The sequence below is a fragment of the Dermochelys coriacea genome, chromosome 11 (assembly GCF_009764565.3).
Source record: "Dermochelys coriacea isolate rDerCor1 chromosome 11, rDerCor1.pri.v4, whole genome shotgun sequence".
Taxonomy (NCBI): Eukaryota; Metazoa; Chordata; order Testudines; family Dermochelyidae; genus Dermochelys; species Dermochelys coriacea.
Window position 1 is genome coordinate 32474512 of NC_050078.2, and position 15598 is coordinate 32490109.

The 15598-nt window shown below is 43.5% G+C and overlaps 1 protein-coding gene across 8 annotated transcripts in view; it reads left to right on the forward strand.

Annotated features, from left to right (window-relative positions):
* Positions 1-15598, forward strand: part of PKP4 (plakophilin 4) — a 231877-nt gene that overhangs the window by 88965 nt on the left and 127314 nt on the right. For all 8 annotated transcript variants that reach the window (XM_043505152.1, XM_038422283.2, XM_043505151.1 and 5 more), the window contains one exon: positions 1920-2032. Coding sequence is in view for 5 of the 8 variants with exons in the window: in XM_038422283.2 (XP_038278211.1) it covers positions 1920-2032 (113 nt within the window). In the remaining 3 variants the exon portion in view is untranslated. The remainder of the gene's footprint in view (positions 1-1919; positions 2033-15598) is intronic.

A 15598-nucleotide genomic window follows, 5' to 3' on the forward strand; every position in this document is an offset into this window, starting at 1 on the left:
TTGTTTCATATGCAGAAATATATATGATAGGTCAATCAATTACAGCATAGCAGCTCTCAGAATGAATCACCAGCTGCATCATTTTGTGTTATGCTGCCCGAGGTGTAGGACCTCCTGAAAAGATGACAGCACCCTCAGCCAGGGCACATTCGGCCTCAGCAACATCTGTGACACAAGTTCCTACTGTGGACATCTGCAGAGCAGCAACATGGTCTTCATGTTCACCAGACATGCACTGTTTGCTGCTTCAAGGGAAGACACAAATGAAGGAAGACCCTACAGACCCTCTTCTGATGACACTCAGAGCCCTAACACCTAGGATAATTGCTTGGGAGTCACCTACTGTCTAATGGACATATGCATGTACTCAAAGAATCAAAATGGCTATTCACTTTCTTGTAACTGTTGTTCTTCGAGATGTTGCATATGTCCATTACACAAACCACCCTCCTTCCCCAGTGCCTTGGAGGCTATCATCAACTTTCCAGTGTGAAGGAACTGAAGGGGGTTAGAGTGATCCTCCCTTTTGCACCCTCAACATACAAGTTCCTGGGGTGTGTGGGGCCTCCCCATGGGTACTGCTAGGGAAAACTTTCCAGCACCTGGGCATGAGATGCTAATTTGCCTGCAGTGTAATGGACATATTCAACACACCTCCAAGAACCACTGTTATGAGAAAGTGAGTAGCTGGTTTTTTTGTTTTTGTTTTCCTAGTAATAATGCTTTTTATTGAAATACATTACCTCCACAAAACCAGACTGACCCTTCCTTCTGCCTAAGAGTCCAGCTAGAAATAGGCCCTCAAATAGTAGAGAGGTACTTTGGGACTGTTAGTGGAACAGTGTATTTATACCCATCCTGAATGGAACTTGAGATAGTTGTATGCATCCCCTAACTACCAACTACTATTCAAAGGATTCTGTGGTCACACAACAAGATATGGAACTATATATATAGTCTGGCGCTATGAAATACATTCAAAGAGCTACAGTTATTTGATAAATTACCTTTTAAAAAACACCTCAATATAGTCTGACTTGCATGCTTAAACACTTTTTTAAACAGTATTTCAGTATTTAAAGAATGCACAATGGATATGGAATTTGAATAGCAAATACTGTACAATTGCTCAGATACAGCCTCTTTGCTTGATTACAAAGCTGTCTAAATATAAGTAAAATGTCTCTTCCTATAATATGGTTTGTTTCCCTTGATGAAGTACAGATTCCAGAGTATAATTTCTATAGAAAATCTCTTTAGCTTGTAGTAACAATCTAAAATGCTGCGGTTTAACCTTCCGCATATTCAGCTATCTCTTGTTAGCACTACATTACACATGACTGCCTTTTTGATAGTGCGGGAGGGGTGATGCTTATATGGTAGAGAACTATAACAAGACTTCATCTAGAATTAAAATGCTTTTTTATAGCTTTCAAAGGTGAAAGACTATCTCTGCAACATATTTCTGTCAGCCTGGAAACTGTACAATAATTAATCTATTTGGGATTTTTAGTGCAATTGTAGTTGTTTTAAAGCTCTACAGTTGTACTATTGTGCGATAAGCCTCAGTTACAGACACCACTGAGGAAGGTGTATTGTAAACCACAATTTGTTAAAGTACGGCAGCAGGGGAAGGTATTGAAAGAGTTGAAATCACAGATTACACAGAAGTAAACCTGTGTTTAAAAAAAGCATCTTTTCTTTCTCCTTTTAATAGAAAAGATTAAACCAAAAGTTACTACAAATATTAAAGAGCTATAAAATCACACTGTTTATTACTGTGATTATAGATTATTTCAGCTAGTTAAGAGTCAGACCAAGGCAAAATTTTCATGTATAATGATTAATGTTCCAATATTGATGTACACCAAGTACTTTTAACTCTAGAATGCCTTATTTTTTTTATTTTGGAATTACAGGAGCTCCAGTTTCAAAGACTCACCAGAGAGCTGGAGGTGGAAAGGCAAATCGTTGCCAGTCAGCTAGAAAGATGTAGACTTGGTGCAGAATCACCCAGTATTGCCAGCACAAGGTACGGGCCTTCATGGCTTTATTTTCCCCATACCACCAAGTTAAATGTTTTATTCAGTTGTCTTGGGTGCTACGGATAATTATTTTCTATAAAAGTTGTTCAGCTTTCATTACTGTATTCAGCATTCAAAAATGCTGTCTCACTAGAGCTCGTATTAAAAAGGCCTCTTGCTTCATTGATTATCTTTCACAGCAGTAAGTAAAGCTTTAATTTTGCTTGAGTTATCCTAAGTCATAACACAGTAGAGAGGAGAAGTTATCACATTGATTTTTTTCAGAGTAGCAGCCGTGTTAGTCTGTATTCGCAAAAAGAAAAGGAGTACTTGTGGCACCTTAGAGACTAACAAATTGCTGAAGTGAGCTGTAGCTCACAAAAGCTTATGCTCTAATAAATTTGTTAGTCTCTAAGGTGCCACAAGTACTCCTTCACATTGATTTTATGGACTTGAAAATCAATTATGCTAATTTATTTGCAGCAAATCAGTAAACTAATGTTTCTAATAACTATCGATATAATTTATGAGGGCATAATATTTATACTGAATTTATTTTTTCAAATTTTTCAATTTCTCAGAAATTGTCCAACAGGGAGTACTTCATTTATAAATATTTGCAACCAAGTTAGGATGCTATTTCAACACAAATCTAGACAGCATGCTCACATACAGTACAGTAATAGTGTTGCAACATTTTTTCTGAATAAGGTTATCTAATTGTATTCACCTTTTTAAAAGAGTATTTTCTTTGCATTTGGTTTCTGAAAATTCCTTGTATATGCATACTTTCGAATATTTTAGTGTAAAACACAATGTATCAATTATTGTCAGTCATTTTTAAAAAACATTTCATTCTGTGTATAGAAGAATTGAAGTCATTACAGTACACTTTTTTGTGTAATTAGAAATGTTTTTTTGGTTATAAATATGTGTGGGTAATTACACATCCTCCAGAAAATTAGGGGATTGGCAGCCCTTGAAAGTGAAGCCTGTTACATTCAGCACTCACTATTAAGGCTCTTAACATGCTCTTTCATTAAATGACTGTACCTGGACTTCCAATTAACTTAATAATGAACCTAAGGACATTTTGAATGTGGGACCCTTAGAACTCATTCCCTCATGTGGCAATAGAGCTCTAGTTGTTTAGCTTATAAGGCAGTGCAAAGACACAGATTTTTTTTTTTTTTTTAAAGGTGTGCACTTGTGAGAGAGAGAGAGAGAAACTGAAAACAGCTGGGGAAGGTTGAAAAAGATATATATTTCCCCATGCAAGGCATTTTTGTAAGTATCAAAGCCTTACAGAGTAGAAAAACTAATTTTATGTTAGTAACAATATTGTCAAATGACAAGTCAAATACTTAAAATATGAAATAAGAGATGATCTAAAATGAGCTGTGTAATTGGCCTTACATTGGGAGAGGTGTTTTTGGCAGGCACAAGAACAATTTGGAAAGGCCATAGATATGGGACCATATTTCCCCATACTGAAAAAGGGACACCGGGTAAGTGGCGACACCAGATTGCCTGAGCCCCACCATGTGTTGCCACTTACCTCGAGTTGATATCACAGATGTCATGACTTTTTCGGCAAAAATGGACATTTGTCCCATTTGCTGTTGTCCCAATGTTCCTCTTAAGGCAAGAACAAATGGGGCAAATGCCCAGCTTTGTGAAAAAAGTCATGATGTGAGAGACAGAGCTTAAAAAGGAGACTGTCCTGGCCAAATCTGGATATATAATCACCCTAGCCGTAGATGAAATTAGCATTTCTACACATTAAATACACTATCTCCATATAAGGAGATTATGCCAAATCATAGCTGAAGTCACTGTTTGAAGAGTAGAGAAACACAAAGGTGAATTCAAAACAAACAGTAATAGGTGTTAAGAAGATGCTCTCTAGGTGAGTGTTAATTATTAGGTTCATTGTAACTGGAAGTCCAAAAAAAAAAAAAAAAGAGCTGGGTCTTTGCACTGCCTTATAAGCTAAACAACTAGAGCTCTATTGCCACATGAGGAAATAAGTTCTAAGGGTCCCACATTCAAAATGGCCTGCCTCCAGGTACCTCTCATTAAAGTCCAAGTTCACCTCAGCTGCCATTCCATTTTAAAGGGAAAGACATCTCTTAGACAGGTAAGGCCGCTTAAATGTTTAAGGCTCAAGCCTTTAAGAGTCTTGCAGAAAAACAGTCCATACCTTCATTACATCCAAAATAATCAGGATGTCAGTGCAGGTGTTGAACTGATGTGGTATTATTTATGCAGTGACAAAAGGGTAATATACTTCTATCTCCTACTACCACCTATAAGACAGGTAATCACATTCTGCATTGGACATAAATGCAATTTTATTTATCTTTCGGTTCTTTCCATTGTGGTTTAATAAATGACCATTTACATGATTAAGCTAATGAGGCTTAGGGGGGAAAATTAGCACTTAAATTAAACCAGTTTGTCTTGTTTTTGGTATATAAATAATGAGTCTGGTAATCTCCAAGCACATACATTTTTCTGGGGGTATTTGTGCTATAGTTTTTTCATAGCTAACCGTAAAGGTACTGTACACATTTTTTGAGTCTTGTGACGTCTGATTTGAAATATTTGATTGATACTTTATCAAAAAACTTAATTGAATAATAATCCAAAGATTTTTGGTATTAATGCTTCATATTTTCATAGTATGGAATCCAAGATCACCTGTCCAAGGGTATACTCCAAGGAGCTTTCATGGGCAGTTATGGATATCAAATCAGAGGAATGTTGGTCTTAAATTTACGTTTACACAAACACCAAGCTTCATTCTGACCCCTTTTCTTCTTGCTTTTACAATTGTACTGGACACTTATTGAGGGGGTAATCTGCTGCTACTCAGAGTATAATACTATGTTACAGCTCACAGAGGACACTTGGATAAAAATTGTGGGTTGGATATGATATCCTAGAGCCTATGAGATCCACCTCTTTGGTTCATTTATTCTCTGCTATCACCCATTCAATGAAACTGAGAATATGCTGCTTCTAAGAGATGCAAGTGTAACGCTGACAGATCCCGGTCGTTGGCGGGCAGGATCAAACCCGGGAACCTCTGGAGCTTAGTGCATGAGCCTCTACCACATGAGCTAAAAGTCAACTGCCTGTTAATTAAGGCTGTAGAGCAGACTCATCTCTCTCTCTCTCTCTCTCTCTCTCTCTCTCTCTCTCTCTCTCTCTCTCTCTCTCTCTCTCTAAGTGGTCTTGGTGCCACTAGATGGGACAGAACACCACACCCAGGAGGTGTGTGGTTTACACAAGCAGCAATTTTTTGGTTAGACAAGATTAGCTTAGTCTTTACTGGCCTGGACAGGGGAAAGCTCCAATTTTAGTTCACCTTCGAGAGATGATGCCTTTGTATCTTGAGTTTGTGATTTAAATGTGGTTACTCACATAGTCCAGCTACCAACTAAGACATCATTGGTTAGTGAATTCTATACTAATTCAGAACAACAAAACTTTCCCTAACCTAGGTCTTCATGTGTCAGTAAAATGCAATTTTACTAAGTTTAAGAAAATTATTAGCAGTGTCCTAAAGTGTCCTGTTTGACTTCCCAAGACAAATCTTTCACATTTTTGCTACATAAAATACCATCTTCCAGTTAAACTTTTTCTAATTAACTCCTTATAAACCTATGTATGTTACTGTCATTTCTTTTAAATTGGTCACTGACAATAAAGTATTCTTAAAACAGATATATAACTAATCAATTTATCTGCTAATAAATATTTCCACATGACCCAATATTGTTGTACATCGAGGCTGTAAAATCCTGGTCATGCAGAAAAGCAAGAAGTGATTAAAATCGGTGGGGCAGAAACAATGCGTTACCTAGGGAAGTGATGTAATCTCCTTCCTTAAAAGTTTTTAAGGTCAGGCTTGACAATGCCCTGGATGGGATGATTTAGCTGGGGATTGGTCCTGCTTTGAGCAGGGGGTTGGACTAGATGACCTCCTGAGGCCCCTTCCAGCGCTGATATTCTATGAAGTCACATAGGGGTGACTGGGAGCAAGGGTCAACTTCCTAGCATGCAACTGTCTCCATCCCATAATGTCATCTATATCCCATAATTGTTGTGCCTTTTTTAAAAAACCCAAGGACTGGTGCGGCATTCCTTGCTATTCGCCATCTCTGACAGATGCATGGAGCCTGCACAGCTTTGCATTATTGTGATAAAAATTGCAAGCACGGGGTGCACAATCCTCTTCTTTTTGCAGAGCCATAAGAAGAACAAAATCAGTTGGGAGCATGACTGTTTCTTGGCAGGGAGATTCCTGTGAGACCTAGCGAAACCCAATTCAAGGTAGTTAGCATTCACTGAACAGCTGTAGATGCAAAAGCCAGCTGTTTTGGGGGCCAAGAAACAAGCACTGACTAGTGAGATCATGTAATGCAGCTTGGGATGACTTGCAATAGTTGCAGAACTTTCAGATGCTCAAGGCCACATTCCTGGGTCTGCGTGTTGAGCTGGCCCCAATCCTCCAGCACAGGGACACCCAAATGAGTTACACTAGCAGTGGAGAAGCAAGTGGCAATTGCACTGTGGAAATTTGCAACTCCAGATTGCTAGCGGTCAGTGGGATATCATTTTAAAGTTGGAAAATCCACTGTGGATGCAAGTGGATCTGTTGTCATGCAAGTGTGCAGACCCATTAATCATCTCCTGGTAGACAATGGTCTTGACAATGTGGAGGACATAGTGGATGGATTTGCAGCAATGGGTTTCCCCAACTGTGGAAGAGCAATAGACAATACGCATATCCCTATTGTGGCACCAGGCCACCTTGCCACAGAGTGCATCAACACAGGGCTACTTTTCTATTGTTATGCTAGCGTTAGTAGATCTGTAGTGACACTTTGAAAGTGCATGACACTTGCATCTTTAAGAATGCAGGGCTCTTCAGAAAGCTACATGCAGGGACGTTCTTCACTGACCAGAGGATTACCATTGGCAATGTTGAAATGCCTTTAGTAATCCTGGGGGACTCAGCCCACCCCTTGTTCCGTTGTCTTGTGAAGCTGTACACTAGCCACCTCATAAGCACCAAGTGCCAGGCACTTCCTCCTGGAAGTCACGCTTAGTGGTTGGAGCTGAGATTAAAGCTGTATGTAGGGTTGGGATTGAGCTGAGGGTTGGGCTGAGGGTAGTGCAGGAACCAAACTCTGGGGACTGGCCAGGGTCAGAACCCAGATCAGAGTCCGTGGACAAGCCACATCAGTACTATAGCCAGAGTCCTGATACAAACCAAAAGTCCAAGCTAGCGGGTCAGGAGGTAGAAGCAAGGCTGCAGCAAGTCCATAATAGGTCTGGAGGTCAGAGTAGGGCCAGGACAAGGCTGGAACGGGGCTTAGGACAGGCTGGAACATGGCTTAGGCAAGGCTGGGAGTCGAGAGAGAGTGTTACTCTGCGAAGCAGTAGGAGGGTTCCTGGCTGTGTAGTGCTGTTGAACAGACTGATTTGCAGTTTTAGTGGGGTTGGGGAAATACCTGAGCTTATCGGTCATCTGACACAGCCTCTGCTCAGGGATAGGATGCTGCCACATGACTGGAGACTCTGTGTGGAAGGATAAGTCAGTGCAGTTGAGTTATTGCTGCATGCCTGAGTGATAACTCACTGCAGCTCTGTTGGAGGGGCAACTATTGAGGTTGTGTCCACCTACATCTAAAGGCTTCTCCTTCAGTCTAAGGGGAGGAACTATTGAACCCAGGACTCAAGTAAATTCAGGGGGCAACAAATGAGAAAGCAGGGACAGAAGTGAGGGTCACAGGGTCAAAAGCAGGAGCAGGAGGGGGGACTCCTAGCAGAGAACCCCACTGCTCCTTGAAGGCATTCAGGGAGCCAGTAGATGCGGCCCAGAGGAACTCTTCCCTGATACATGACTTCAGGGAGGAGCAGAAATAGGCCCCACAGTCACAGAGCACCTCCCTATCCAACAGTCCTCCTTCTCGTATGATGGACAGCCACCTTGGCCAACGCCAGGAGGAGGTTGACAAGGAGATCTCGCGACTTCGTGGGCCAATGGATGGGGTGTGCAAATATCAGGAGGTGTGGGGAGAAGTGCAGCCAGAACCTGAGAAGAAGGTTCTGGAGGAGCCAGAAAAGAGGCTGCAACCTTACGCATTCAATGTAAATGTGTGCCAGGGTCTCCCTCACGTTGCAAAAAGGGCAAGTGTGGGGAGGAGGGTGAATTGCACCAAATACATGTCTATGTTCGTGGATCCATGAAGGAGCTGCCAACTAATATTCCCAGTGGGCTGAGGGTAGAATACTCATTGGCCCACCAAGGCTCCTCACTGTCCACAGTTGGTAGGAGGTCCTACCACTTGGTATTGAGGCAGGACACGAGGATGTGGAAATGAAGAGTATGGAGCATGAATGCATACAGTTGTTTCCTAGGCACGGTTCAGAGACAGACCGGCTGCAGGTCATGCAGCTGGCTAAGGGGTTACAGAGTGGGTGGTGAGGCGGGGGAGCTAGCGAGGTAGGGACCCGATGGCGAGGTCCAGAAGGTGGCCAGGGAGTACCCTCCCGCAGGAACTGCTCAAGTACAGACCAAGAGGCAGGCAGTAAGGCTACCCTCACCTTCTGGAGTATACCTGGTGGACACAAGGGGTGGAGAGCCCCATGGGCTGACCGAGCACCAACGGGTCTACCCAGTCCCTCCAGTCATTGTCCAGGAGGCCTCCAATCCTGGTGGCACCAACCTCTGGTGCACCAAGGGGGACACCACCACCTGCACACCAAAATGGGGGTTGTGTAGCAGGGGCTCTGTGAGGAGATCCTCCTTCTTGGCAGTCACCACTGACCTTGTTGCCAAGACTAGCTTCCAGGTTCTGAGGAGGTCCTGGTAGAAGACCAGCAGCTCAGAGAGGTCGCATGAGAGACCCCTCGGATGGAGGTAGAAGAGCTGGTGGTCATATGCCTTGGAGGCAGCTGAAGAAGGTATGCACCAACACGCTCCATGCCAGACTACCTACCCCACAAAGGAATCTCTGAAAGGCCTGGAAGCGGGAGATGTGGACCTGATTTGTGGAGGCAGAGCAGGCCCTGTCCACCTACTGCAGGGGGACTGGAGGAGGGGCAGCTGAGAGAGCATCCCTAGTTTGGCTGTGGGTTTGCCTCACACCAAGGAGAGATTCAACTACCGGCTCAGTAGGTGCAGAATGACAGTTAAATGTTCTTTCAGTAGATTGAAGGGCTGCTGACGTTGTTTACTCACAAGATTGGACCTGAGTGGGGGAAAAAAAATCCCAATGATTATAGCTACCTGCTGTGTACTTCATAATATCTGTGAAGCAAAGGGGGAAAAATTACTGCTTGTGTGGAGGTGGAGTGGCTGTCTGCGGAGTTTAAAGAGCCAGACACAAGCTCTGTCAGAAGAACTCAATAAAGAGCTATATGGCTTAGAGAAGCTTTGAAAGAGCACTTTTAATAGTGAGCCACAGTAGTGCATTGTGGTATATTGGGCTCTACCTGGCCTTGCTGTTTTGTGTAAAGAAAATTCTGTGCAAGTTAAAAGCAAATAACTGTACATTAATAAATTTATAGAACAGAACAACAAGTGGAAAGAACACTGATGTCCATTTTACCTACACAAACAGCAACCCTGGCTCTCCCAGGTCAGTGTATGTGACTCTCTGGTTCTCCTTTACATCCCCTGGGGTGGAGTGGTTGAGGTAGTGATGCAGCCACTGATACCACATGGAATATTGAAGTGAGGGCTTAAGGAGGTGCTATGATGGAGTTTTCATGAACTGCAAAGGGGGGCAGGCTTGTGATTGTTGAACCTGTAGGTCCCCAAGAGTTGGTAGTATCTGTGTTTCCTTCCAGAGAAGACCCATTATGTCCTGGTGCATCACTCTCTCCCTTTTCCTGCTGCAATACCTGGGCTTTTCTCCAATCCACTCTTTCCTTCTCCAGGTTGTCTGCAATATTCAACCTCCAGGCCCTTTGCTCATGGTCTGATGCAGCACTGGCTTGAAAAATTTCATTGAACATGTCATCCCGAGTCCTCTCCTTTCTCCTCCTTATCTGGTTCAGGGGTTCCACAAGTACAGAGGGGGAACCCCTCAAGGCTGAAACAGCCTTAGATAAAATACACATAGGTACCATTGTCAGTATAGTCATATTGGAAAGTAAAAGTTAAGATTCAGAACTCCCTTCCTTTGCTCCCCTAATCTTTTAAACAAGACACATTTATTGATGCTTCTGCTTCACAGTGCTTGTGCACGGCACCACTCACAGCACCAGCCATGGTGAGTATGGCCCACCAGGGATGAGGAAAATGAGGAGGGAATTGCTCAGTTGCATGAAACTATGAATCTAGGGTAATGGTACTGAATACGAGAACCATTTGCCGCAGGGAGTGATGATTTTAGCTAATATTTCACTCCTGAGGGTGACAAAGATACAGAGAGCACAGGTGGTGCTGGCGTCCCGAAGTTGCCCAGGCCCATATGCTGCTAGCTTGAAAAGTACAATGGTGCCTGCCAAAGTTATCCCCAACTGAGGTGGGGAAAGTGTCATATGAAGAAAGAAGTAAGACTGCCCTCTCTAGAAAGAAATCATCTGGAGAGGATTGCTGAGTACCTCTGTGACAGTTTTATCGAGATGTCTCGGGAGGATTCAAGGGACATCCTTGTGTACGTAAACAAACTGCTCTGTTCCTCCCTCCACAACCCCCCCCAGGAATGAAAAACTTAACAATGCTACTTCTCTCTGTACCGCTACCTCTCCTAGTACAAGTAAATTAATTAAAAGTAACTAGGTATATTTTGTTAAAGTTGGCACCATCAGTACATCATATAATGGGAAACAGAATTACACACTTATCCGAGGATTTCACCCATGCTTGACTGCTGGTCTCCCTGGTCACATCCCCCCCATCCTCTTCCTCTTTCTCCTCTATCTTCTTACTATTCATGGCAGTGGCCTGTGACTCAGGCTCCTCGGAGGTACCCTTGGTAGTCTGCAGGGTGGTAGTGGGTCTCTGCCACCTATGGCATGGAACTCTTTGTAAAAGTGGCAGGTCTGCAGCTTGGCACTGGATTGCGTGTTGGCCTCTCTGATCTTTTGATATGCCTGATGTCATTCCTTCACTTTTATGCAGACTTTGTTGCTGATCCCTTTCGTACCCCTTCACCTGCATCCTCCATACAATCTACTCATAGATGTCCATGTTTCTATGGTCCATAGCTGTGCCTGCACAGTCTCTTCTCCCCACAGGCCCAGGAGATCTAATATCTCCTATGTAATCCAGGCCAGAGAGCATCTGGAGCCCACATGGGCAGCTGCACACAACAATGGAGAGCTGCTAGATGTGCTCGCCACACTGGACAATCAGGAAAAGACATTTCAAAAATTCTAAGGGCTTTAATGGAGAGGGGGGCCTTCTAGTCATTGTGACCCCTGGGAAGATGATTTCACAAGGGTGACCAGAGTATTCAGTGTCTGGTATTGTGTGGCAACTGTTGGAGGATGTCAGAGTAAACATAAGAAACATAGTGTCTGCTCTTGTACTGTGTCAACCTCAGTACATTGACCATGGCTCACTTGGAGAGATGATGGTGCATTGTCTTAACAGGGCGCTTACATAGTGGGAGACAAATTTAAGTGTAGATACATGCACAACTAGGTCAATGCAACCTAACTTTGTGGTGTAGATCAGGCCTGAGTCACAGTGGTGTGCCAGTGACCGAGAGGAGCAGCTCTATTTCAGCTGCATCTCAGAGCCACAAATTTATTAGTATTATATCACTTGCATGTCAAAAAGTTTCCTCTGCCATAGTTTTATTTATACAATCTGCTATGTGTCTTCAGGTTTTCATTGACACTCTCTGAAATTACAAGAATATTTATTCCTTCCCCACACTACAAAGTTTTGCTGACATAGCTGTGTTGGCTAAGAATGTAGGGGAAAAAATGGTGTGCCTGAAACTACACCATCTCCCACCTTCCCTAAGTTCCCTATTAGCTGCACAGCTATGCAGCAGCCTATGTAGCACTGCTCAGGCACTCAGGGAACCCACCCGGGGACACGCCCCTCTCCCCCAGCCCCAACCTGGTGCGGCCGGACCCGCCACAGCCTGGGCAGCCCTCCTGTGGCCCTAAGTCTGCTGTGGCCCAAACCTGCCATAACTGGGGCACAGAACCCAGTCACGGCTTGGGTGGCGCAGCCCGGACCAGACCCAGCTACAGCCAGAGCAGCATGGCCCAGTCCGGACCCAGGCATTCCAGGGCACCCAGACTGGACCCAGGCACAGCCAGGGTGGCCCAGCTGGGCCCAGACCCAGCTGTGGTCCAGCCTGGCCCGGACCCAAGCACAGCCAGGGTGCCCAGGCACGGGCTGGGGCTGGGGGAAGAGCGCCTATCCTGCAGCCCCAGCCGTGGAGCTGCCCCGGCGGGGAGAGGCACCTTTCTTCCCCAACCCAGGTGCTGCTGCGGGGAGAGAGAGAGCTGGGGGGAGTCCTCTCTCCCTGCCATAGCCCTGGAGCACCCTCCCGCACCCCCAGCCTGCATCCCAGAGCCCACACCTTGAGCCAAAGCCCTTACATGGCTGCACCCCAACCTTCTGCCTGAGCCCCTCCTCCCCGGCCCCACCCCAGAGCCTGCATCCCTAGCTGGAGCCCTCACACCCCTGCACTCCAACCCGCAGCCCCAACTCTGAACCTCCTTCCACACTCCAAACCCCTCAGCCCCACCCGCACCACATGAATTTTGTTATGTGCACCAATATGAAGGTGATTTGTCACACATCACCTCCATATTGGTGCACATAACAAAATTCATTCTGCACATGGATGGGAAAAATTAGAGGGAACATGGCACCTTCCCACACACACCCCTGTATAGATCCATCTATGCCAGCAGAAGAGTGCTTCTGTTTGCTTAGCTAATGTTGGTTGGGGAAGTGATATTACTGTACTGACAGAGGAACTTCTGTCAGCTTACATTGTGTCTGTATTAGGCTGTGCCTACAGAGCTTTGCTGGCTTAGGCTCTGGTGTGGAGAGACAGAAATGGTACAGCAAAATTGTTTTTGATGGTGTAAATCAGTAATACAAAATATTGAAATATATTGTAAATGATAGATTGGGAAGAATAGTAATAAGCTTTTTAGTGTACCTGTTTGTTCTTTAAAGACTGTTTCAGTGCAGCAGCAGGTAGGATATTCAGCTTTCCATAATCATACATCTATCAATGCACCTCATTTCTAACCTGAATTACTACAGCAAATTCAGCCCTGGGCTTCTCCTGACCAGAGTCTGTCAGCTTTATCAGATTGTGTGATAATTCTGTGATGCAGACTGAAGTCTATACATATTAGGAAGAGATAATTAAACTTTTATTAAACAGCTTGGGTGGCACAGCCCGGACCAGACCCAGCTACAGCCAGAGCAGCATGGCCCAGTCCGGACCCAGGCATGTCCAGGGCACCCAGACTGGACCCAGGCACAGCCTATGCTGTCAGGTGGAAGGCTAGTTGCATTAACCTGTTGCATCATGTAGCCAGCTCACCATTAAATTAGGCCTGAATAAAGACTGGGAGTGGTTGGGTCATTACAAAACCTAAATCTAATTTCCCCCTACTGTTACTCACGTCTTCTTCTCAATTGTTTGAAATGGGCCACTCTCATTACCGCTACAAAAGTTATTTTTCCTCCCTTGGTATCCTGCTATTAATTGAATTGTCTTGTTAGACTCACACTTGGTAAGGCAACTCCCATCTTTTCATGTATTTAAACCTGCTCCTGTATTTTCCACTCCATGCATCTGATGAAGTGGTTATGTCCAAATAAATTTGTTCATCTCTAAGGTGCAACAAAGACTCCTCATTTTTTTTGCTGATATAGACTTACACGACTACCACTCTGAAACCTCCCCTCACTAGTTACCGTTTCCATGTAGCTGATGAAAATTGAGTACTGTTAGAAAGTAGAACTCTTAAATTTATTACACCACTTACATATTTTTGTATTTAACTGTAAAGTACTGAATGCACATTTGTTACTGGTAACAACATAAGGTGTAATTTAACCTTTTAACAAAAAGAAAATAAAACTTCGGCTGCACTGTGACAGTATAGTAAATTGTCAACAAATCAACTTTGCAGGCAGTGAATGGTAGAGATGCAGACCTCCAGAAGTACTTTTATTTGGAGCAGTTCACTGAAGCACAGCTCTTCAAGCAACCATTTTTAATTACTTCTTATGGCCATTCTGATTGCAAACAATTTCTGCCACAAGTCAATTTCCTCTGGGATTCAAAAATCCCAATGGTAATGGTCCCCACCAGCTGGAATTAAAAATGTGTATCTAAAAGTCCTGTAGGGCATTTATGCTGTCAGAAATTCAGCCAGCATTCCTATTAAACTGAAGCATTCAAGCTAACTCTAACAATCTAATACAGTTGCTATATGAAAACTTTTGATTTAAATTGAATGGTTTTCATAACTACTAGAATGGTTTGTTTTTTCTCTGCTGTGTGTTTCTAACCATCAGAGGAGTGAAGTTTTGGAATAGCCTTCCAAGGGAAGCAGTGGGGGCAAAAGATCTATCTGGTTTTAAGATTCTACTCGATAAGTTTATGGAGGAGATGGGATATGGGGTATGATGGGATAATGTGATTGGGTATGATGGGATAATGTGATTTTGGTAAGTAATTGATCTTTAAATATTCAGGGAAAATAGGACTAATCCCCTGAGATGGGATATTAGATGGATGGGATCCGAGTTACCCAGGAAAGAATTTTCTGTAGTATCTGGCTGGTGAATCTTGCCCATATGTTCAGGGTTTAGCTGATTGCCATATTTGGGGTCGGGAAGGAATTTTCCTCCAGGGCAGATTGGAGAGGCCCTGAAGGTTTTTCGCCTTCCTCTGTAGCATGGGGCATGGGTGACTTGAGGGAGGCTTCTCTGCTCCTTGAAGTCTTTAAACCATTATTTGAGGACTTCAATAGCTCAGACATGGGTGAGGTTTTTTGTAGGAGTGGGTGGGTGAGATTCTGTGGCCTGCGCTGTGCAGGAGGTCGGACTAGATGATCAGAATGGTCCCTTCTGACCTTAGTATCTATGAATCTAAGATCATTTCCTTTTCCACAATATAAATAAAATATAATGTGCAGATTTATTGTAAAAACAAAAAACAAACAAAACTTCCAGATGAATTCAGTAAAATATTACACACCATCAATTGGGTATTAAACATTTTCCTATAAAAGAAACATAAGATACACTTCATTTATAAAATATCTTTGTGTGTGTTAATGGTATCATTTCTCTAAGAGTGTCAATGTGTTGAGCAATATAGATGAGAGCAAGTACACTGTAAGGCAAAGTCAAGGAAATCTTGGTCCATCTGAGAAGCAGTAGCATACAAGGCATTCCTGACTTCACCAGATTGTGCAATCCTAGCTGGTATAGGACATTCCACTGCATGCAGCAAGATGTCTCTGCCTGAAAAGCGTTCATGCATATCAGGTGGTCTGATTTCCTCAAAGTTTCTAGCTATCTAAAAGTATAATTATTATTTAATTTC